This window comes from Phaenicophaeus curvirostris, chromosome 1 (genome assembly GCF_032191515.1).
Source record: "Phaenicophaeus curvirostris isolate KB17595 chromosome 1, BPBGC_Pcur_1.0, whole genome shotgun sequence".
Classification (NCBI taxonomy): Eukaryota; Metazoa; Chordata; class Aves; order Cuculiformes; family Cuculidae; genus Phaenicophaeus; species Phaenicophaeus curvirostris.
In genome coordinates this window covers 52,466,266-52,491,210 of record NC_091392.1, presented here as the reverse complement: position 1 = coordinate 52,491,210, position 24,945 = coordinate 52,466,266, and the positions used below count along the sequence as shown (strand labels likewise).

Below are 24,945 nucleotides of genomic sequence, written 5' to 3'. Positions count from 1 at the left end.
ATGTTAACTGCCTGACTTACGCTACACAGGGCTAGTCATACTGTATATGTACTGACTTCTGTATAGTCATACAGAAACCAGTAAAAAATGCAGATACTTTCAACAGCCGAGGACAGTTTTGACTGACGTGAGGAATGCTGCAGACATGATTGTAGTATTACTGCTAATGAAATATTCTGTAATATTTATTATGTATGTATTCTAACGTTAAACCTCAGCTTACTGTGGTGTGTTCTTTTTACTCATGATTGCGTGTGAAAACATATTTTTAACCCTAGCTGTTTCAGGTCCTGTGCACTTAAGGCACTTTTTATTACAAGAGTTTCTTGGTGGCCTTAGCCTTTGCATGAATATATAATGCAAAGTGATTTTTGGGGTAGAAATGTTGATAAAAGTATAGTTTGCTGAGAAAAATGCCATGTACATTTCTTGAATGTGTGATATACACAGAATTTTGTCAATCCACAATTCAGAAATTATGGATATCAAATCTCTGGATGAAAATCAGTGAAATTCAGTGATTTTTTTTTTCTGAAGAAAGCCAGACTAGGTGGCATGTGCCTACTTCTGGTGACTTTAAGTATAATTTTTTTTGTGAAAATTTTGAAACGGCTTTCATTTGTATTATTTTACTATATTTTCTTGGAATGGTGCAACTGAAATATAATGCTTTGCACTTAGATTTTCTTTTTTAAGCCACGATTTTACACAGTTCTGACTCTAGAGAGACCTTCTTTGTGGTCTGAACTTTGATTTCAAATGTCTATGTAATTGTGCCAAATGATATCATTTCTGCAAAGATGCACATAATTACAAACATCTTGGTTGGAAATGTAATCTTTATGTCCTCCGTGTAATTGCTTTTTGTTCTGCCTTTAACCTTAGCCGTCTAGTTAAATGTTAGTTCTGCAGAAAGTTAGCTGCCCTTAAGTTTTAAATGCTCTTTTCTGAAGAAGCAAAATTATGATTTTTTTTGTTTGTGGATGTTTTTCATACTTCATGTTCCACAACATTAGTTTCTGTCTCCACACATTTGAAATAGGATGTGTAGCAGGGCAGCTGAAGAGATTGAAAATGACTACAGTAGGACTACATCCTTTATTGCTTAATTTTTTTACAAAGTCATGGAATCATAGAGTCACAGAATCATATAATGGTTTGGATTGGAAAGGACCATAAAAGAGATTTAGTCCAACCCCTCTGCAGGGACATCTTCAACTAGATCTGATTGCTCAGAGCTCCATCCAACCTGACCTTGATTGTTTCCAGGCAAGGGGCATCTACTGTCTCTTTGAACAACCTTTTCCAGTGTTTTGTCACTCTCAGTGTAAAAAATTTCTTCATAATTTCTAGTCTAAAACTTTGCTATTTTAGTTTAAAACCATTACTCCTTGTCCAATTGCTTCAGACCCTGCTAAAAAGCTCTTCCCCATCTTTCTTATAAGCCCCCTTTAAGTATTCAAAATCCACAGTAAGGTCTCCTCAAAATCTTCTCTTCTGCAAGCTGCACAACCCCAACTTTCTCAGCCTGTCTTCACAGGGGAGTGTTCCAGGCTTTTAATCATTTTTGTGGACCTCTTCTGGATCTGCTCTATCAGGTTCATATCTTTCCTATGCTGAGGGAAAGTAAAAAAGAAGTGCAAGAAATAAACTATTAAGTTGCTTTAGCTATTTGATTTTTTGTCCTCAACTAATTCTAACCAAAGTTCTCAGAAGTAAAAAGATGACTGAAATTCTTTGTGGGTATTGAGGGCGGCAGAGCTCACTTTGCATTTCCATCGTAAGAATTCTTTGCTAAATTCAGCTTTAAATTTCACTAAATAGGTCTAAAATTTGATAGCCACTTAAGAACATTAATTACTATTGACGTGTTTGAGTTGAACGTCAGGATTCCACTTGCAAAGGGGGTTTCTTGGAATAACTTCTAAAAATGTCTATCCCAGAGAAAAATTATCCAAACAATTTTGAGTACAGAAAGAGTGTACATTATCTGCAGTGACAGCAGATTATGATTTTGCACATATTTTAATATTGCTACACAAAAAGCTTCATAAAAAATGCTTATAGGTTTAAGTTCCCCTTTTATAACTTTCTTTAGTCAGTATAGCCTATTTATATGTTGGCTGCAGTGTACTGTTGGCAACCCAATAATATATTTTAAATAGGCTAGCAACTTTGTATTTCATTGAAATGATTTTGCGGAGCAGAATTGTGTACCTGCCCAAATATCTTAGGGTATTTGCAAAAGAGATTCTGAAATGTTGTCATCTCTTACCCTCTGTTTAGCATGTAGCCAGCTGTAACAGATCCTAAAATACTGATGACACATTTGAATTTGACACTGAATTTTCATCTACTTTGAATTTCTCCTCTGCATTCTTTAGAACTAATTTGTAAGAAAGGATGTGATTAACAGAAAGGTTGCGTAGTCTGTGCTCATGCATTTATGGAGAGCTTCTTAAGGAGAAATATAGCTGAAGTGAGAGCTTTTTATTCCTTCACTTATCCAGTGTTTTTAATAGTTCTAATAAAATCTTTGATATAGAGCGCTTGGTAACTTGTATGCATTACTCTGTTTTCAATATAATGTCACAAAGACAATTGTTACTTCCTATTTTTATTTTCCAAATATTCTAAAATCCCAAATATGGATGGATTATGGTACTTCAGGATGTCACTGCTTTTCAGGCAGGAGTCAGATTCTTCCACCAAAATGATATATCCAGGCTACTAAAAACCTCCACTGCAATTTTTATGTTTTTTTTTCTTGGAACCTGGTGGCTAATACTTCTTCACTTTATTTACTTGTGACATTTTTAATTGAATTTGTTATATAAAGGTTTGTGACTAGAGTGAATTACAGTGTCACTGATTTATCATTGAAGACCAGAGTTTAGTTTTATTCTGATTATTCAAAAAACAGCATGAGTACTTTTGCACCTCTCAGTTTTCTGGTATGGCACATCCCTGTGTGTACTCTGAAACTGCTATAAGCTGTTACTTGCACTTTCTGAAGACAAATCTGTTTTTTGTAAGATAATGCTTAAAGGAACATGGCAAAGGGTAAAGAAAGCTGTGTATAACTGTGGCTTGCTAATTGCTTTCACTTTACTGTTCCCCAAACTTGCTGTGCAGCTATGGAGCAATTGTTTAAGTATACGTTAAAAGAGCAGACAACTAGATGTTTGAAATACATTTTGCAAATCTCTTCAGAACTACTTTTTTTTTGTCTGACAGAAGCATTTGACTTCATGAAAACTTGGTCCCTCATGATTAGAAACACAGGTGTTTTAATGCTTTGGTTTTATCTCTGAATAAAAGATAACTGGAAATTAAAAATTTTGTTTCCTGTAAACCTTGCAGAACAAACTCTCCATAAAATTAGCATCTTCATCAAAATAAGCATAAACCTAATCCAGCATATTCTTTCTGTATGTGTTTTAGCAAATATATCTAGGATATTCATCCTGAAAACAAGTTAGGTATTGCTAATCTATTATAAAAATGTCATCCTCCTTTTGTTCCATGTTCTGGATGCTGTGCACTTTCTGGAAAACACAGGTGTGTACTAAATTCATTACTGTATAACAATTTAATGTGAACTTTTCCTGTAAGAACTGGTGGAGGTCCTCTTCCTACCTTGCTGCTCTAACTACGTCATCTGCCAGATCTGCTGAGTTTCACCTCATTCACTTTTTCCGAAAGCGGAGCAAGCTTTACTTTTATGATCTCATGCTGACCTAACAGTTTTCATTAATGTCACCCATTTCCATCCTTACCACATGAGTTCGCCTCCAGTCCAGGCAGGTTTCCCTCTAAGCCCTGTAGATTTGGGTTTTTTACCTATAGTTTCACATTAGAAAAGTTTGTAATAACACTTCTTTATATCACTCCTTAATGATCATACCTGTCATCAAACTTACTAATTAATGTTAAATAAGTGATGAAAAATTTTGCATCTTCTTTTTTCCCAATTTTTTGTCCAAATAGGTAAATAGAAGTTTCTAGGAGATCTGTGACAAATATTCATTCTGTTGTAAATATAAATATTTATTGGTATATTTCAGAGTAATATATTCCATCTTCAAATTTATATTGGAGTGCTTTTATTGCACATTTTTACTACGATTATATTTGCATTACTACATTTCCAATAGAGCTCCAGTAAAGGACCAGGACTCCATTTTGTTGTAAAAAAAGGTATTAAAAACTAGTTCCTGCTCCAGAGCATTTCTAGTATAAATTTGCTTTGTAGTGTCCATTGCTTATACAGCTGTGGAATAGAGGGCATTACTGTAAAGCCAAGGTAGCATGGTGACCTGTGTATAATATGTAGCAGACGTCACTTTTATCATTTTTGGTATCATAGGATCTCTGCAAATACCACTCTCAAGACTCAGCCTAATCTTGTCCTTTTATGAATATTCTTACTCCTAAAAGCATCGAGGTTGTTTTAACAGAGGTGACTGGTTTACTGTTCCTGCAGCAGAAAAAGTAGGATGCAATCTGATAGAATTCATGGGTGCAATGATCGACTTTGTAAGTATTGGTAGATGAACTTGGCTAAAGAGCATAACTTGACTTTTGACAGCTGCTGGCTGTAATGGCATCTACTCAGGTGTACAGTCTGCCACACAGCTGTTGTCCTGGCACACTGCATAAATCCTGGTATGCTGCACAAATCCTAATGTCCTGACCTTGTCATAACTCCATGCTTGGAAGTTAAATGCTGAGTACATGTCCTAACACCAGCTCCATGCCTGTTTTCTGTAATGGAAGAGAGGCTGAAGCTGCAGCCATGCAACCTCCATGAGGTTCTAAGTAACTGCAGGACATAGTATTCAGGGCTCACTGTATAACACAACTATCCATACAACATCAGTGTGTATGGAAAGTTTACATTTTCTGCATCTTGTGAGGTCAAGTTACTGGAGTTATTTTGTGAGTCTGTGCAATGTGTTGTATTTGTCAGTAAATAGGGATCATGGGAACATTCCTGACATTTCTGTGTAACAACAAACCATATCCTGGGCTGCATCAAAAGAAGCATGGCCAGCAGGTCAAGGGAAGTGATTCTGCCCCTCTATTCCTCTCTGATGAGACCTCATCTGGAGTATCGTGTCCAGTTCTGGAATCCTCAATGTAAGAAGGATATGGAGGTCTTGGAACGGTTCCAGAGGAGGGATACAAGGATGATCAGAGGGCTGGAGCACCTTCCATGTGAGGATAGTCTGAGAGAATTGGGCTTGTTCAGCCTGGAGAAGAGAAGGCTCTGAGGAGCTCTTATAGTGACCTTCCAGTGCCTGAAAGGAGCCTCCAAGAAAGCTGGAGAGGGACTATTCATAAAGGCTTGTGGTGATAGGACAAGAGGGAATGGGCATAAACTGGAGAGGGGCAGATTTAGACTAGACATTAGGAAGAATTTCTTCACCGTGAGATTGGTGAGACACTGGAACAGGTTGCCTAGGGAAGTTGTGGATGCCCCATCTCTGGAGGTGTTTAAAGCCAGGTTGGATGGGGCCTTGGGTAACCTGATCTAGTGAGATGTCCCTGCCCATGGCAGGGGGGTTTGAACTAGATGATCTTTAAGGTCCCTTTCAACCCTAATTATTCTGATTCTAGGATTCTATTTTGCCACTCGGAGGTCTGTATTGGCCCTCCATTGTCAAGAGGCAGAGCAAGATCCACAAGCATGACAAATAGATTCCACATTTGTTGGTGACAGATTATGAAGAAAATTATTGTCATTTTCCTACTGCTCTGCTATTGCTTATAAAATAGCTTACTGCTTACCAGGAGCAGAGACTGTGCTTGGGATACACAAAGGACAGATTTATCTTGGTCAATGCTTACCTAAGTACGTATCAGGAGAATTTTAAAATCAGGGTTTCTTTTATTTTAATGCAAACAAGTTCCCATCATATATCCCCATCCTTGGAGGTGTTTAAGGCCAGGTTGGATGGGGTCTTGGGTAATCTGATCTAGTCAGATGTCCCTGCCCGTGGCAGGGGGGTTGGAACTAGAGGATCTCTAAGGTCCCTTCCAACCCTCACTGTTCTATGATTCTGTGATTCTATGATTCTATGATCTGTAATAGAAATAAATACAGAAATTATTTAAATTTGGATCCAAATATGTAAAAAATATTTTGTGTTTGGTGAGCAAAATTAGATACTTTTACTTCTTTTGCATCTTGATTGGAAAATATCACCACTAGGAAATACTAAATAATGTCTGTTAACATTAATAGGGACTATCAATGTATAGGTGAAATTATTCCAAGAGCGGTTGTAGAGAGCTTATTTTACTTGGTTCAGTCCATAAGAAATGATTCAGCTTGCTTGACCCGGAGAGTATAGTTTGGATGCCTTTAAACATGTAGACTCCATGGTTACAAAAAAAGAAGAAAATAAAGAAAACATGTATAATTCCTTTGCATTAGAAACTGGCTGTCATGTTAGATTCTTTTCTGCAGTAATTCTAGAATAAAAACATTATTTTAGAAGTTTCACTTAATGAAGAATGTTCTCCATCATTAAAAAGTCTTCTAAAATTATATCACTGTGGACCATATCCTTTATTTTCACTGGAGAAATCTGGGGGAAAAAATACTTCCAGTAAGAATGTCATTTAAAAGTATTAAAATGTTGACTAAAATGTAACGCATACATTTGGTTTAATATTTGAAATATAGACTTCAATTCCCTCTACTGTGCTTTGATTTCAGCAGACTGAGAGTTAGATTTAAGTTGGGATTTCTGCAGTTTTTGCATGCAGATTGTGGCTTTGATGTTCTTTAATTGTAGTTCTGGGGTAAGGTTAATTTCCTTTCTGTTTTTTTTATTCATATCCTATCTATGTGCTCTGTTTTCATGCTTTGTACAATCAGTAGCACAGATGGTGATTTTAATACAGATAGACTGTATAGGAAAATTTAATAAAACTACACATGCAGAATAGAAGGGTTTTCATAACAGCTGTGTCCAGTCAAAACAAATTTAAACAGTCTCAAAGTCTCTAGTTGACAATATGCAGACAAAGAATACAAAATTTCATTTGGGGATGACTTTTTACTCAGAGGAAAACATATTAATTTAATTAGAAGAGGAAAATGGATTTGCAATACAAAAAGCTAAATTCTTCATTTAAACTGAGGAGGATTTTTCAAGCTTAATTTTATACATTAAATATGTGTACTGATCAATTAAATGCTTATGTACTAAGAGCAAGAACATAAATTTCTAGAAGCATATTTTATTTATATTCAGTGTCCTAGATACTAAAAATATATTTGTCTGCCTAAAACCATATATATCCATATATAATTATATATGGGGCAGGTATACATATATATATAAAGAAATTATATATGTATATATATATCATGTATATCATATATATACACACACACATATTATGCATATAGATCTCAAAGGCTCATATATTGTTGAAAACATTGAAAGTCATAATGTTTCTACCAAATCCATCCCAAACGAACTCTAGGTCTTTTGTATCCTGGTTTGGGTGCACTACTAGTGTCAGTTTGAGATTAATAATGAAAGAATAATAATTTTTCTGCTGTTTCTTTGAGCTTGGTTAGAAAAAAAGCAAGATATATTAGTCAGCAGGTGTCAAATACACACTATAATGCAACCATATAATTGTTATTTGTTATTATTTTTCCCTTGTGCTAGTGTCTGTAAAAGACAGTTCTTCTTCTCTATCAAATTTCATGCAATCTTTGTCACAAATTAAAAGAAGTAGCACATTTCTGTTTACTTAGATAAGGTTTTCTGAAAGAATGTACTGAAATATAGCAGGTAATCTGTGAAAAATCTTGACAGACATTCTTTTTCATAAGAGCAACTGCACGGTTACTTTAAATGATTCCTATTACATTTACAAAGTATTGCCAGAACACCATAGAATTTAATGGTCCATGCTCTAGACTACGTGCAACAGCACAAGACAGTTATTTACACAAAACCACTTAATTTGGTTCAGAATTCATAATGAAGTGGAGACTAATAAACCCCCTTGCCTTATTACCAGCCTAAAATGTTAGTGTATTATTATATTTAAAGTACAAAAATTACTGCTGATCCAAGCACTTAGTGTTTAGAAGGAATTTAGAAGGCTCAACAACGAATGGCAGGAGGTCCTGCAAGTGCTCCCCTGCTGCAGCCAGCTGAGCACCACAGCTGTGGGCTTTGCCTGAACCACACTACCCTTGTAATGAGCAGAAGCGACCTTCATAGGCATGTCAATAAAACGCTGATGGCCAGGACCTGTCAATAGTTATCAGAAGCACAAACAACCAATAATAAAACGTCACATGTGTTCTTAGTATTTTCATGTTTTCCATTTAAATAATTAATATGCCACAGATCTAGAGCACCTCCTATCATCTTTACTTGTTGCCATTTGTTATTTGCACTTCAGTGACAAGAAAGCAGAGCTTTAAAGTGTTAGCCACCATACAAGCAGGGTCATAGAGAGCAGTGCCTGCATCAAGATGATAAGAGTAAAATAATAAAGACATACCAGAAGCTACAGGAACAAGAAGTTTCAGCTTTCTTTGGCTTAATTTGTAGTATAGAAGGTAAAGACTTAATTAACCCATAGAAGAACTGTAATCAAGGATTGGAGTACAGTGTGCTACCTCCCACTTTTGCAACAAAGTAAAGACTCCCTGACTCAAGTCAGCTGTCATTTACAACACTCCTCTGATCAGCTTAAAAAATGTTGCTGTGCATTTCACAGAATCACAGAATCACAGAATAACCAGGTTGGAAGAGACCCACCGGATCATCGAGTCCAACCATTTGAATGTACATTCTCTTGCAGAGCTCACTGACAAATGCTGGATTTCTAGTAATGATAAGGCAATGCTTCTTAGCCATTAAGTAATAAGAGAACAGAGATTCTATTTCAATTTCTGCTTGTTTAAACTCCATATAGCACAAACATACAAGATTTATTTTCATTAGGCCAACCACTGTCTAATCTCCAAGGGTTATAAAGACTTCCTCACAAGGATGATTTCACCTTAATGAGTATTTCTCCATAGCAATGAAAGCTAAACAGCTATATTAATAAAGGTCAACAATCTTAAAAAGGAGGGAAGAGAAGAATTTATGATGTAAAATGTTGAAAATATGTATTACTCATAACTCCTACAGGATTTTTCTTTGAATAAAGTAGTATTTATCTTGACATGTCAGGACACATTTAAAGGACTCAATTGTGTAAAGTTTCTGGAAAGCTCACCACTTAAATAGCAATAAAATAGACTGGAATCCGGGCAAAGAGAAAATAAACCTGGTTGAGGCTGTCAGTCAGAAATGAACATGTAGTTTACAAGTGTATTTTCAGAGTACTGCAAAAGCCCTGCTTGCAAATCGGTGTGATTCTTTTGTTTTAAGTGGTCGAATGGAAGACAGAAGTGCTACGTTTTAACAGGAAAAAACAGCACCTTTTATGTTTTTTATTCCCCTGAAGTGAGCCCAAAGTGCATTGTTAGTGCTGAAGGCTTTTTTCTTTTCTTTTGTTCTCTCAAAGGGTGGCTGATGTTGATTACAATACTGTATGGCCCATAGTTATTTTAAGACCTACCTGTTGTGAAAATAAGGGTCTAAATCCATTTTGAGCTTTTAAATATAATAGGTCATAAAGATCAGAACCTGCATTACTGAATGGAAAAACTAAAGCATTTTAGCACTAAAATCACCATCTTCAGATATTCATTTTTATCTGATGTTTTAAAATAATCTGAATGGATTTATGAAAAGTTTGGTTTAAGTCAGAATGTGCATTTATGATCACCTGAAAAGCATCTGGGAGTCACTCTTTCAAATGCCCGTCATCAATCCTGTGCAGTTCATTTGATCATGATTCTGAAACATACTGAGATTTTAGGTACCATTCTGGGAAGAATGATCCTCCCCACTGCAAGCTAATGCCGTACTTTTCCATGTGTTTTAATTAATTTCATTTTATAGATGGATAGCTCCAAAATTCTGTATTTTATTGTCTTCTCGGAAAAAAGTAAACATTATCTGTTTCTTGCTTTAACCTTTTCCTTATCCCACCTAACAAACGCTTCAGTAGATGAGAAGGAATTTCCTTTAGTAGACAAACTTGTGAATCTTAGACTTTCATCTGCTGTTATCAAGTAAAGAATGGTGAGAAGGTGGTTGAGTCACACATACCACCTCTTGCCATGGGTTTTCAGGAACACCGTGGTGGTCTTAATACTGGACCATCTCATTAGTAAAAGTTTCATCACTGTTATTCAAAGATGAGGCAAGCTTCCTACTTGGGCTCTGCCTTTGACTGATGGAGAAAATGAAGCTAATCAGAATTTGCGACTTAATCCCATTGATTGTTGGAAATAATTAAAACATTACTGATCTTTATGACAAGCTAAGACACTTGCCATTAGTGGATGACCAATAAGAGTTAGTTCAGTAATGTTGATGAGCATATATGTTTTTACTAGGAAAAGGAATGCTTATGAGAATTTAAATGTCAGGTGCCAGGATGACGTCTGCCAAAACCACCTAAGCCAGTGCACTGCTTTATGTATTGAACTATAGAATCATAGAATCACCAGGTTGGAGAAGACCTTTTGGATCATCAAGTCCAACCATTATAATTTATATAAAATAACGTACTGAAATTCAAATAGGTCTCATAGCAGTGCAATCAAGCTGCTAATCCTGAGATCCTATGTAGTCCTCCAAGTGTGTCCTTTCATCGCAGCTGGCGCTTGGTTGGTGGCTCTCCTTCTCACCATGAGAGCTTGTGTTCCAGCTGCTGTCCTGTGGTGTTTGTGGTTACATCCACTTCTGTGCTTTGTACTGGAGCACACCCAGCAGCCTGGCAAGTGTAGGGCTTCCTCTGGGATCTTGCAAACAGTGACAGTGTGATGTAATTTAGAAGTGGTTTCTTTTGTGTAAAACATGATTTATTGTGCCAAAAGGTGCGATGTCATGAAGTTGCCTTTCCCAACTGGTTTCTTAACTCATTCCAGAGCACAAAATACAGCAAAAAAGATACTCAGGGACGTGTGCAACACCCATATGCATGAATGTAGAGGTTTCCCTCAGTTCTTTGGGATGTATATTTTAAACGTGTTTGGAGATAGGGCTGTTCAGTTTCTAAAGCCTAGAAATGGCAAATCTTCTTAACAATGTGTCTACTTTAAGGCAAAATTTAATTGCTCATTCAAAAAGCTTGACATGACACTGATAAAACAGATTTCCATCCAAATCTTTTCATACTAGTTTGACTACTTCTAAACCATTACACATTAACACCTATATAGAGGTCCTTTTTGTGACTTCCAAGTCCAAACTTATCAGCGATTTATTCAGTGATGAGAATATGTGTGAAACATGTGCAGGTAAGTGTATACTGTGCTGGAATTGCTATAATTCAGCAGTCATAAGCCTGCAAATGATTGTGAAACACTGGGACAAGAAGGAGTATAAGCTGGAAAGTAGGGGATGGAAAGACTTTCAGACACCACTGTGGCAATATTTTTTTTGCCTTCAGTTTGTAAATTGAATTAACTTTGCAGACTGGAGGAACCTACTAAGAAATTTCAAATCCCCAGTTTATTTTTCTCTGTACTTGTATAACATCCCCTGCCCCTGTAATAGAGAATGCATTTCTGCACCTCAGGTACAACAGTTCCTAGTTCTACAACCTATATGCAATTGTGTTGAAGTGGAAACTTGTGAACAGCAGCTCCTGGGTGCTTGCTCATGCTTCTTCTGATATTCTGCTGATAAACTTAGACTGAGAGGATGCAGGAATGAATGTCTTCAAGTACTGCAGCTAAATCTTTCACACTTCAACTGACATAGTCATTAAAATTGTAGTAAAAGCTGAAACTATTCAGTGGGATTCTAATTAAATATTGAAATCTCTTTTGAATGGGATTATTAAAGGATTCATTTTTTAATCAAAGAGAAACTCAATTAAAATTAATATTTTGACATATCCAAGGTTTTTATGTAAGTTCTGTTCTCACAATTTACAGTGGGTATCCAGGTGACTCCCACTGAGTGAGATGCATCGTTCCTAAACCTGTCCTCAGGAGTACATAAAATCTCACATAGTTGTCTTAGTTGGGTTAAAATTCCCCTTCTTTCATTAAAAAAACACCTTTTATAATGCCTAGTTTTTACTCTGATTCAAAATAAGTTCATTTTTTCTGAAAAGGTTTTGTGAGTGTGCATCCCATACTGTGCTCTTCCTCCACCAAAGAGTGAAAGAAATTAGTGAATAATTTATAAAACTTCTGATAATGCAAAATGCTGGTTACCATTATAATTTCTTTCAAAAGTTACATATGAAATGTCAAGAAAATGTTTGTGCATTTCTGGTCCTATAAATAAGGTGAAATATTAATAATGGCAAATTTATTGTACAATTAAAACAATTTCAGTCTTACTGTTTAAATATCTCTGAAGTCTCTAATCAGCGGCTTCTGAAAGGCTGACAAATTGGAAATATAACTGGAAAAGATTATATTTATGTTTATGAATCAGGGTTTAAATTTCCATTGAAGCAAAAGGAGTCTCTAAGTATACTTTATTCCCCATGCTATACTTACTATTTGTCATATAAAATTATAGACATTGATTAAAGCTTAACACAAGCTATCGCTGTCAAAATTAAAGCAAAGCCAGAAGGTGGACCAGGAGTCTGAATTATGTTCTCAGTAGACTGAAATCTGATATTTAACACAGTTTTAAATATAGATGGTTATGATAGAATAATGTAGGAAGGCATCCAAGTAGGCAATTTCACTGTTTTCTGAAAGACTTATATACAGAAGAGCTGGGTGGAAAAATGACAATATAATCACATGAAGTTTAGTTTTGTGTACTATCCATGAAAAAAGAAACACATTCTTGATAAGAAGAGATTAAAGAAAAGGCCTTCAAGATCTCTCAACTATAGCAAAATAAAACATGGCTATCAGTGAGTTTAATTGCCAAGGACAGATTTGTTCCACTTTTGGAAGATCAAAGAAACAAATTCAGTGGTTTAAGGTAGGACAAGATTATTTCAGAAGGTTAAAATAATTGTCTTATTTTAATGCCTTATATTTTTTGAGTGATTCAGGTGCTTATGGTTTTCAGGGGACTGTCTAACTTTACATGTTTGTTTAGAGCTTCTATTAACCACAGAATAATATATTTAACTTATTCTAATACTATTTAAATTAATGATACATTAAATATATTTGAAGTAGAAAATTTGAAATACATTAAAAAATTTCCACTGGATTAAATGTTAGAAAGAATCCTACAGAAAAGAAACCTCTATGAATGTTTGGTCTTATATAAATTAAATTAAATATCTTTATATCTCTACATATTATTATAATTTATTCAATGGAAATTGAAAATAAATCAAGATTATTACAGTAATTGCATTTAAATTATTCACTGGCAGATGGCTTTAAATACAATTTAAATAGGAAAAAACATTGAAGAAAAAGTCAATAGAGAAATCGACTGTGCAACTAGTTTAAAAATTAGGATAGGGTTTTATTTAGCCTACGCAGAGCCCATATATTTTTGTAAAACTCTTAACTAAATCTATTTTTTTCTCTGTACAGTATTGTAAACAATACTCTGTACTGTATATATATTGTGAGAATGGAAGTATGCATTCATAAGGCACCCAAAATAGATTTCCCACTGTGTCTGCAAAGTGGGCAGAACCATGTTAGTATATACCATGTTAATGGCATGCTTTTTATTTCATAATTTATTTCTGGAATTTCTTTAATCCTTTGATGGTATTTATTTTGCTTAAATTTAACCGTCATAATGGGAGCCTCTAGTTTAAGATAATAATCTGTTTTCCCTTCAATCAGGAGAAAAAATATGCATATCATTCATCCCACCTGTTTCAGACATAGAAGATCCCCTGGCAATGTTTCTCTCTCCAACATTTATAGAAGGAATCAGATAACCACTTTAGTCTAAGCATTCAACATTTTGGCTTTTCAGTTATCCTGCTCCGTGCCAGCCAGATAAGTTCAAGATTTTCAGCTCAGAAATTGCAATTCTGCCTTAAGTCACTGGGTGATACAGGATGCCAAAGGCTGAAAATTAGCATTCATGCTCTAAGCAGACTATGCTCTGTGCTGGGGTCAGATATGAAGAACTCACTTTTTACAGAACAGCAGCACTGGGAGCCTCAGGAGTCAAGATGTCAAGTAAAGGAAGTTGTGTTTAGGAAAAGTATCCACAATACTATCCTTGTAATTTACAGTATCTGATATACACTGATAGTAATGACAGCTTCTCCTTGAGGATGTCAGAACACTTACAGGCAAAGCCTAGCAGTGAGGGCGCTATTTTGTCTGGTCCCTAACTAGTCCGTAGTACTTGATTCACTCCAAATCTTATCAGGTAGGAACACCAGCATTCATCTCAGACTTCCAAACCCCCAGCCTCCCTGAGCTTCAACTACAAAATCATTTTTCCTGTCTAAAGTTATCATTCTTCCTTCCTGGAGTTGTCAGCCCTACTTATGGACCAAATATCATCATGATGCATAACAGAAAAAGGAATTAATTTAGTGCCTTTCCATCAGACCAGAGGGATTTTTATTTAATATTTGAACAGGGAAATATTTTCTTACATATCTATATCATCTATCTAAACCAAATCTGATGAGTTCCTTGGTTTTCTGTAGGTTATGTGCTGATCTCTTGTTGGATTTAAAGTAATTTGGTCAAGAAAATAAATTAATTCAGGCCTATACTTATACGTCTGGTTGCAAAGTATCTTTCCGTTATCCTTCCGTCAGCACACATACATGAAAAAGCCCAAAACACAGGGCAAAAAGCAGCCAAAAACATCACACACATCTCTAAACAAATCCATAAGGAGTTGGAGAATGCTGGTGCTTCGATGGAAACTCTCATAGTAAGCTCCTAGGAAATCTAATGAATGCTTCTCCATAGGTACTTGAGATGTGTTTATCAGGAGTAAAGAGGCAGGATCAAAATTCTGTAAATGTAAGGCAGATTTTTGAATGGCATTATACTGAACATGCCAACAAGTGCATAGTAAAAATATGGATCTATAGTAGGCAACTGTTGACAAAACAAGTTTAACAAATTGGTACTTCCTTTTCATTGTTGTTATAGGTATATATATTACTTGTTCATAATAGAGTTAGTTATCTGTAGCCTGAAACTCTAATGAGGTAACAAATGGCCACTCAAAAAAATGGAAGTAGAGAACTGGTTAAGTTTTTAGCAGCACGGGTAGCCAGTCATTCAGAATTCTGTATATTTAGTAATGGATTCTAACTTCACACCTTTCAAATAATTCTAAGCTAATTATTATATTGTAAAATGTCATAAATAAACATGTAGTTGGAAATGCTTTTTCCGGCCTCATTTTATGTCTTGTGAGAGATTTACCGGCATGAATAAGTCCACTGTGTCTTCATGTATAGTTTGTGTGTTCTACTTTATTTTTATTTTATCCAATGAGCGTAGTTCAAATGCTGCCATATTTGTGTGCTGATTTTTCCTATGCTTTTTGGTTATCCTTCACAGTTTGGTAGTATTTGCCACTATGATGTGAAACTTTTCTTTCTTTCATTTGTGTACTGCTACAGACAGCAATCATATATTCTTTTGCTAATAGACAGAATTTATGCTATTGCTTCCTAATTTATAACCTTATATAATCTTTATTCATTATGGAACTATTTTCTTATTGCATTATCCTTTTTCACGAGCATAGGTGATGGGTAAGTTCTACAACATCATCTATAACATACATTCTATAACTTCTTCAGATCAGTTTTGAGTTACGTATTTATATCCTATTGTATGGTGTATTTTCATATTTGAAATGAAAATTCCTTTTACACCTGAATTCAGATCGCTGTTTTCAAGTGTACAGGCATGAAATGTAGATTTAGTCACTTATGGAAATGAAGATCATTTGTAATTTTGAATCTGAATTCTTGAATCCTAACTTTATCAAAAACATAAGATTCACTGATGTCTGTAAATAATGTACACAAATCCTGCTAAGATTTTGGAGGGGATTTGTATTGGTATACAACTATACTTCTGTATTTGTATTACAACTGTAATTCAGAAAGCTGGACTTCAGGAAAGTTGACTAGATTTTAGAGCTAAGGCAAAAATCTAGAAGTTGTGTAAGTTTATGTTCAGAATTATTATTTCAGAGTGAGGCTTATAAATTGTGCCACTTGTTTCTATGTACCTTTGAAATTCAGAAAACAAAATTTAAATAGGTGGAAGCTCTTAAAAGTTTCAGTGTTATAAAATTGTCCCTTGTCAGTCACAAAAGCTGACTACAAAACTGAGGAGAACATGAAAGACCAACATTTCTGTGAGAAGAGAACAAGCTGTTTCTTTAGGTTATAGGATATTTTTATGGGCTTAAGCCATAAAAATTAGAAAGGTACAACTAAAAAAGTAATATTCTACATTTAAATCTTCTTATATTCACAGCCATTGTTTCATTTTCTCAGTCAAAAAACACCTTGTCAGTTCAGCTGACTGAGCTTGGCAAAGTTAGCAAGGAGCCAAATTTAGATTTGTGACAGGAAGCTATCTTTAGATTTAACTATGGAGAGACTAGCATCCCTGCAATTTTACACTCACTTCAGATTAAAGTCACATTAAAATGTGTTGCTGTGTCTCAGGTAAAATCTTGACAGCTGTGCTAAATATGAAAATAAATTCTGTGGTAGTAATGTAGAAAAGAAATCTAATCATCTGAGATCTGCAATCAGAAATTGATAAGAAAAAGATATGTGATATATTTGCTCAAATTTTAGCAGGTATTATTTGGACTTGAAAATTTTAGATGATTGTCCAGTTTTGGATACAACAATGGTAAATACAACAATGATATTTATGCAGATTTATTTTCTAGTAAGTCATCTTTAATTTTTTTTGATTTTGTTTTAGTTTTAGTAGATATAACTCCATCCTAAAGAACTTTACCCTTTATTTTTTCAGAAGACATCTTAACGTGAAAGTCATTAAGAATTATAGCAATTATTACCTTAGGGTGTTAAACAGTATGTACATACTTGGAAAGCTGTCTGTAGACATGTTTTGTGGTAGATATGTTAAGGTGGATGTCAGAAACATGAAAGCATCACTATAAGAAATAAATATTTCTCAAAAGTAATATTCCTTTTTTCTATATTGAACAACCAGTTTCTTACCTAAATCTGTGCAATTGTCACTGGCTGCTGTCGTAATGATCATTCAAATCATTACAAGAAGGTTCAGAGGCTACATAGGAAAGGATTGAGACACCCATGTCTTCACTTTCATGTCTTTCATCATAATAAACCATTTAGACATGTCTTGGCTAGATGCGTAGGAAGTTACAGGAATTGTACAGTGATCAAATTAGCACATTTAAAAATAATTTTTCTGTACTGAAAGTTCAAATTAAATAAGAAAAAATAAGTAATAAACATGAGTGTGATAGCAATTAAAAACTTTTTGCTTCAACAAACCAAAAAGTAAAAAATGTCATGTGTATTTGTAGGACACAGGATTTTCCATGCTTCCTTAGGAGCATTAATTCTATCTAATGTATTCATTTATACAAGTATGAAAGCAAGCTAGCTGTGTGCTTCTTCACAACTTAGATCTGTTAACTTACAACTACCCTAGATCTGACCCTTTTAAGATGTGCCAGACTTCAAAATTCATGTTGTTCCTGTATATAGTTACTCTGCATTCATTACAGCAATAAAATCATTGAAACAATAAGCCTTAATGATGATGACTTTTTGGCAAAGAAATTGTTCCCAAACGTTAAAAAATCAAAAGACTCCCTGAAAATAATGACACACAATATTGTATTATTTTATTTGCCTTTCACTTTGAAGGGATAATTTAATTCTATTAATATTAATTTATTTATTTACTTGGAAAGTGATGATCCTAGGGTATCTGAAGACTAGTAGAGGCCAAAAAATCCCAAAATCTTGTGGAATATATGATGAAATGACAAAATTTTGCAGTAATATTCATGTAAAATTCTTATTGATCTAAAGGTCAATTGAGGATTTGTAGTAGACATAGTTGATAATTCATAGTGAAGGCATAGGTGAATGTGCATTTAAATGGATCAATGGAAGGTTAGCAAATGAAAATCCAGATCTATGGTTGGCTGCAAGTTTACATATCCTGTGATTTTATGGGGTTTTTTTCGATGATGCATTATTAATCTCCATTAACCATAATTTCTTAATAGATACTTTGAAGTATCTCCCTTAATCTACCTGAAAAGCCACTTCTAGCACTACTTGATGCCTAATTTTGCTCAGTGGGAACCATAATTTCTTTATTTGAGATCTGGGAACCATTTGAACTGCAAAAAAAAAAAAAGTGAATGAAGCTGTTGAGAAATAAAATTTATTAAATTGCTGATAATAGTATACAAATCTAATCTATGCTGATGCATTATAGAAGACGTTTTCTGTTATTTAAGAAAAACCAAATTCCATTATTTAAAGCTCAAAGTATTTGTAGAACTCCAAAAGTCTCAGATTGTCTCAGACAGTTTTAATTCCTACTCTTTTATATTTTCCTATAACAGCTTTAGGTGACATGTTGCCCTTAAGTCTCAGTCTTGGCACTGAGATCAGTGAGAGCCACACTAGTTCTACAATAGCTGTACCCTGGATTTTAGTGAGCAGTGAATCAGCCTGACTCATATCACAACAGTTTTCAACATTTATATAAAGGAAGAATTGTTTAAGTGGTGTGTCCCTGAGATCTCAAATGCTAGTCAGAGCTGATTCAAATGGTCTTTATAATCAGACCTCAAACACAAGTTAAAAAAACACATTTGAAAAAAACTTTTTTTAAATTTTTTAAATTTTTTTCAAATTAAATTATTTAGGTGAAATTAAATAATTTTACTGTAAATTAAATTAAATTTAAAACAAAATATTGGCTGCTGTACGTACTTACCAGGTAGTATTGCCTTAAATCTTCCAGCATCTCCCATGCTTTTGTACTCTAGGACAGGACAGTATTTTAGAGTGTTTCTGACTCAGGATTTATGAAGACACAATAGAAGCCTTTAAATTTACACTTGCTTTCCAAAATTGGCATCTATATAATCTACCATTGTTCAACCATATCTAATACACGACGATGTCCATTGAGCAAATAATTTATTATATGAGCTTATGAAAGCAGAATGGTACAGAGAGATCTAACTGTGAAATTTCTCAAAATAATTAAGTTTTATATTAGACAGATCTTCCAACTTATCATATTATACCATATAAAAATCTTTTAGATCCCTAATCTTTCCATCTCATATATTGACTGAGAATAAGCCACAAAGTCAGATAAAGCAACTTATTTTCCAGTAGCTGCATGAGACTTTTAATATTGTATTATATATTATACAATTATGTTATATATATATTTTATATATAATGTTTTATATATGTTATATTATACCACTACCAATAAATAAAACAATATTTTTAATATAATACCTGTGTGTGCACTAAGCAGTAAATGAATACCACAGTATATGAATAATGAAATAAATTATTAATTAAAGTAAATGAATACCACAGTAGAGAACTTTTATGTACATGCTTATCTTAACTAAAAAACAGAGTGTATGTTGGAGTTACTAACAGATGAGAAGTTGACAGAAAGCTAGCACTTCATTTTACATCACTTGGTTTTGATTCATAGCTTTTTAGCACTGTTTACCAATAATGCCAGTTTTCCATCCATTGTGTTCTATATAAATGCACAAGTCTTGGTCTCTTTCATCTTTCTAGCTAAGAAAATAAAAGGTTCCCTAAGGCAAAATAAGGATAGAAGATAATGTTGACTATCCTGTCATTTATAGATTCCTTTGTCATTTAGTCCACTGTCTTTATTAACATGTACGGGGTTTTTTTAAACCTTTCTGCATGTATAGAAATAATTTTGTAAATATTACAAATGGCTGATAAAGGATCAAAATGTTAATAGATTTTACAAATTGTCTGCTCAGTAGTTTTAGGGTGTCTTATATGTATTGACCACTTATTTCCTTTCTTTTGCAGATTGTAGCTTTGCGTGAACAAAATGCACACATTCAAAGGAAAATGGCATCTGGTGAAGGGCCTGCTGAATCAGAGCATATGGAAGGAATGGAGCCAGGGCAAAAGGTCCATGAAAAGGTATAAAATGTTAGTTTTCATTGGATCACACAATCAATGTGAGAAATAATCAGGTGTAAGATTTTTATAATATCAATGTTGCGGGAATTCCCTTTAGAATATTGTCTGCCTACTGAACCTAGTTTCAAAAAATTAATTTGTTTCAATGGAAAGGAAATATAAATAGGCACATCCATGCTTTTTGAGATGGCATCGAGTTGGACCACAGCCTGTTACCAACTTTTTTTGCATTTTTTTCATAATGCTACAGCACACAAACTCTGTACAGCACATAAAGAAGAGAAAGGTGTAGTGACACATACATGCAAAAGGCATACATACAAAAATTGCTACCAAAATATTCTATAAGGGGAAGACAGGAACCTAAAAATTAGAAAACACAATTTTCCTCTGTGCCACCTATAGATATTCTTCAACTGCATGTTAATGTTCATATAGAGAAAAGTGAAAAGCATTTTACTTAGCATTCTTTCACTACAAAGCAGGTATATTGAATTTAGGATATTTGCTGCTTAAGGCTGATAGAGAAAAAACTGCAGAGAATATCTGGTTTATAAACAAGGTTTTCTTCTAAGCCTTAGTTTTCTGTTTTGATAAAAACTAAGTTGCATGTATTCCTCTCTTGCTTCACAGCTAAAACAGCAAACAACCCACTCACTCGTGCTTTTAAATACAACCACGTTGCTTAGCTGAAAACCCGTTTTCTACTTTCTTTAGTTACCTTACTGACCACCATCAATTCCTCCTTATTTTGTGAAGTCCCCACTTCATAAAGTACTTCAGCGTAAACCCGGAGTAATCATCAGTTTAGGAAATATTCCTTCAACTTCAGCAATAAGGATGGAGAACAGACCCATGAGGTAGTTGTTTGCACCCTCCTATGACACAGGAGATCAAGATTCCATTTCAGTCAATCTGCATAGATCTTGCCTTTTAGGTTACCACTTCTTGGGTGATTGTCACAGAAACCATATAGGTAAAACTTAATTTTTAAAAGGAAGTCACCATGTTAATCATGCCTACCTTTCCAGGACATACAGGCATGGTAAAGTCCACACAGATATTGAAGTAGAGCTTGCCTGGGTTCCCAGAACAGGTAGTCCTAAACAGGGGCAGGCAATTAGAGGATTGCTCAAGTGAAAGTTAGCTAATGAAAGAGTTAGCCAGCATGGCTTTCACAGCAAACACGAAGACTAGACTGTTTTCTGAGATTTAGGTGGGTCAAAGTTTACTGTCTGTTCTGAAGCTGGTATAATTTCTTGTGTATTTGGGAAAAAGATGTCAACATGGATTCTAGATAATTTGTAGCATTGGGACTATATGGTTACTATACTCCTGGGGGAAAAATAAACATAACCTGACTACATTTCACAGCAACACAGAAATAATTTGTATACTTCAATGCTTAGAATAGGTGCTAAAGGAAGTTGTTATATATTTTTAGGCTACTTTCTCTAAAAAGGGTAGAAAGAACAGTCTAAGAACTTTGCCGGACCATACATTCTCTTTTTAAAAAAGTCTTGGAAAAATTAGATGACATTAGAGAACTGAACAGTTAATGTCATGCTAATAATTAAAAAAGTGACCAAAGTTGCATTAGTCTGTTTATCTATACTGATATTATTATGGGAAAGCTAATAGTGAAAAACCCTCCAGAACCTGAAAATGAAGAAACACTACAACAAGAGTTTATACATTTTTCAGAATGTAGGTTATGTATTTGGTTTTTATTAGACAGAAAAAAATTTGTTCAAAAGGAAATTGTTCTACTATACCATAAATTATTTTCTATAAAGCAATGGCTCAATATATAGCATTTAAAAAAAAAAAAAGCAGTAAGGAAAATCAAACTAGTTAGTCTTTAATGAATAGAAATTTTATGAATGGTGACAGTTTGTAATCATAACTGGAGACACATTATCATGCATAAATGAAACATCTCATAAGAAAATAATGGTAAAATAAAAGAAATCAGGAGTATTAACTAGGAATATTAATAACTTCACACAGAAAAAAAAGAAAAATTCTAAAAAAATCTAAGAAGAGAGTCAGTGGTTTTTAATTAAGATTTCACAAAATTCCAAACTTTGCAAAACTTCTGTTGTATTAGAGATTTCAGTATGTTATTTGCCTGTTGTAAAATGAAACAAAACAAAACACCGACAAAGAGCTACTTGGTTCTGGTTTTTTGTGCCTGGAAGACATGGCAGAGTGCACGGTGAGTTGCTTGCTTTGGCAGGTGAATGCCATGTCGTTGCACAGGTAAGGTCACACATGTTCTGAAGTGAGGATCTTGACTAAGTATATTAAAATTTCTGCTCTACAACAATAAAGTTTCTAAACAATATCACTCAGGCAAGAGAAATTTAAAAGTTAGCAAATACAGAAACTTACAAAGAGGCCAACTTGTACAAGCAGAAGAGCTTTAAAGGACTCTGAAAACATGTTTAAAAAAAAATCTGTCAAAGATCACCTGCTACAAGAATTAAGATGGAACTGTTTCTCTTATCACATATTCTCCTCCCTAGATCTATGACCATTGAATACCACTTGCTACCACAAAGATCCTTCATTTGATTTGTATAGATGATAGCCTGATTTCCCATGGGTGAAGGTCGGGAAATACAGAATTATCAGTTAATAAATGCCCACTGGGAAATCTATTAGGAAACAGGTAGGGAAGCGGCAAAGGTGGGTAGGACAGCATTAGAGATTAGGATGATGTCAATGGAGGATGCGTTCAGGCATGTTAAAGGAAACAAGCTGGACAAGTGTGAAGTTCTGCACTGGCACAAAGAGCGAAGAAGGAGCTTTCCATGTGCAGAGGGTTAGCTTATGTGAGCATCTTTGCAACACTGATGGTTTCCCATACGAAGCATCCGGCAGTGAGTGACAAAAGATGAGCCCATCCTGACAGTAAGATCAGGCTCTATTGACTGCACCGGATGTACCTCTGGGAAAACATGAGTGCAAGATGTTCGTAAAGCATTACCAAAGTACATCTGCTGCCTAAAATTATTGCACCAGCAATACTGCATGATGGTATTTATTCCAAGCAAACCCAAAATGATGATGCTTTGGGGAAAGAAGAGTTGGTGTTCACATCAACCCTTGATGATAAGCTTCATAGCTCAGAAATAAAGATACATTCTGGAAATGGAAGTGTGGCTGCACAGGTGGTGTTGCCAAGTGATCTTTGGTTTTCTCATCTCTGGAGTGATGTTTCAGGAGCTGATAGGCAATGACGGTCTATATCTCGTCGAAAAGCAGGAACGTGTTTGACCAGTGGATTTCTACGTTAGAAGAAATAAAGGAAGCCCACAAAGTCATTTGGCCTCAACCCTTAGGCTGGATGGTTTTGAATTTTCATAACATTTCATAAATTTAGAAGGTTAATGGGACAATATAGAAGAAGAATATCATCTGGTTGGTTGAAGACTAAGTAGGAAAAATTTGCAATCCATTCAGATCAGATTGTACTATAAATCACAAAGCAGGAATGTTAAATGGATTAAGTGTTGTACAAGCAATAAGCAGAATTATTCAGGAGGTAAGAGCTATACTGAAGATTAGCTAGGGTGGTGAAATTGCCAGTGACAGAGGTAGGATCTCAACCCCAAGTAGGGAATAAGCTTTATCTCTTTTATGGAAAAAGCTCCCTGATAAGACTTCATAGTTACCTTCTAAGAATTCATACAAGCTGTTGGAAGGCTGGAATGAAGAAACATAGCACCTAAATGATAGAGGAAATGAGGTCATAATCATTCTATAGAAATGAATCTGGGGATTAATGTCGTGATAAAAATAAAATATAATGGATCAACAGTGTAAAGGCAAATACCATGATGAGATAGCTAAGCAGAACTACAATGTGCAGAGTGTAAAATAATCCTGCACCTTCCTTGGCACCAATAAGGCTTCAGTTGAAGTCTTGTATCCAGCTTTGAGTCCCACTCTTGAAGAGAGTTTAAGAAGACAGGGATGAATACAATCTGAGAGAAGGAGGGGTCTCCAGAACTGGAGACTTTCAAGGGCTATTAAGAGAAATAAACTACATTTTACACAGGCTACAGTGCCAAGAAGTTGGTGGCCTGTTCTGTGATTCTGTGTCACAGGACAGCTGGAGTATCATTTTAAAATCTATAATCACAAGGTCTGTCCACTGATTGATGCATTGAGGCTTCCAACAGTAATATATTAATTCCCAATAAAAGTGATAACATATTCAGTAAGTGCTTCAAAACTCTGAGTGAATACAAAAGTAGTTTTATGACAAGATAAAGCATGGCATATGTCCTTCTCATTGACAACTATATGACTAATTCTCATGTATGATTGCTAAGAGGAATTTTAAAACAGAGAAAACAGACAAAAATATTCCAATGGTAAAACAAATGAAACCAAGACAAGAACTAAATATGAGAAACAATTAATAAGTAGACTAAATCAAGGACATGCAAAATTCTAGAACTGGCCCTTATTGCCATGCATCAGTGTAATTATTTTACACAAAATAATGAAATCATATTAATTGTTTAAGTCTGTAAGAAAAGTTTTAAAGGAAAAAGAAAATGAAATTATTGCAAACTAATGACCCAGATAACTGAGCATTTTTTCTTCTCCGTTCAAAATTATGACATATTTTAGAGAAAATCCATCAAAACAAGTATTAGGGATTATTCCTGTGCAAGGATT

General features: G+C 34.7%; 1 protein-coding gene across 9 annotated transcripts in view; it reads left to right on the top strand.

Annotated features, from left to right (window-relative positions):
- PPFIA2 (PTPRF interacting protein alpha 2) overlaps positions 1–24,945 on the top strand; it is a 324,302-nt gene that overhangs the window by 225,532 nt on the left and 73,825 nt on the right. For all 9 annotated transcript variants that reach the window (XM_069858273.1, XM_069858284.1, XM_069858303.1 and 6 more), the window contains one exon: positions 20,134–20,250. In XM_069858273.1, coding sequence (XP_069714374.1) covers positions 20,134–20,250 — 117 coding nt within the window. The remainder of the gene's footprint in view (positions 1–20,133; positions 20,251–24,945) is intronic.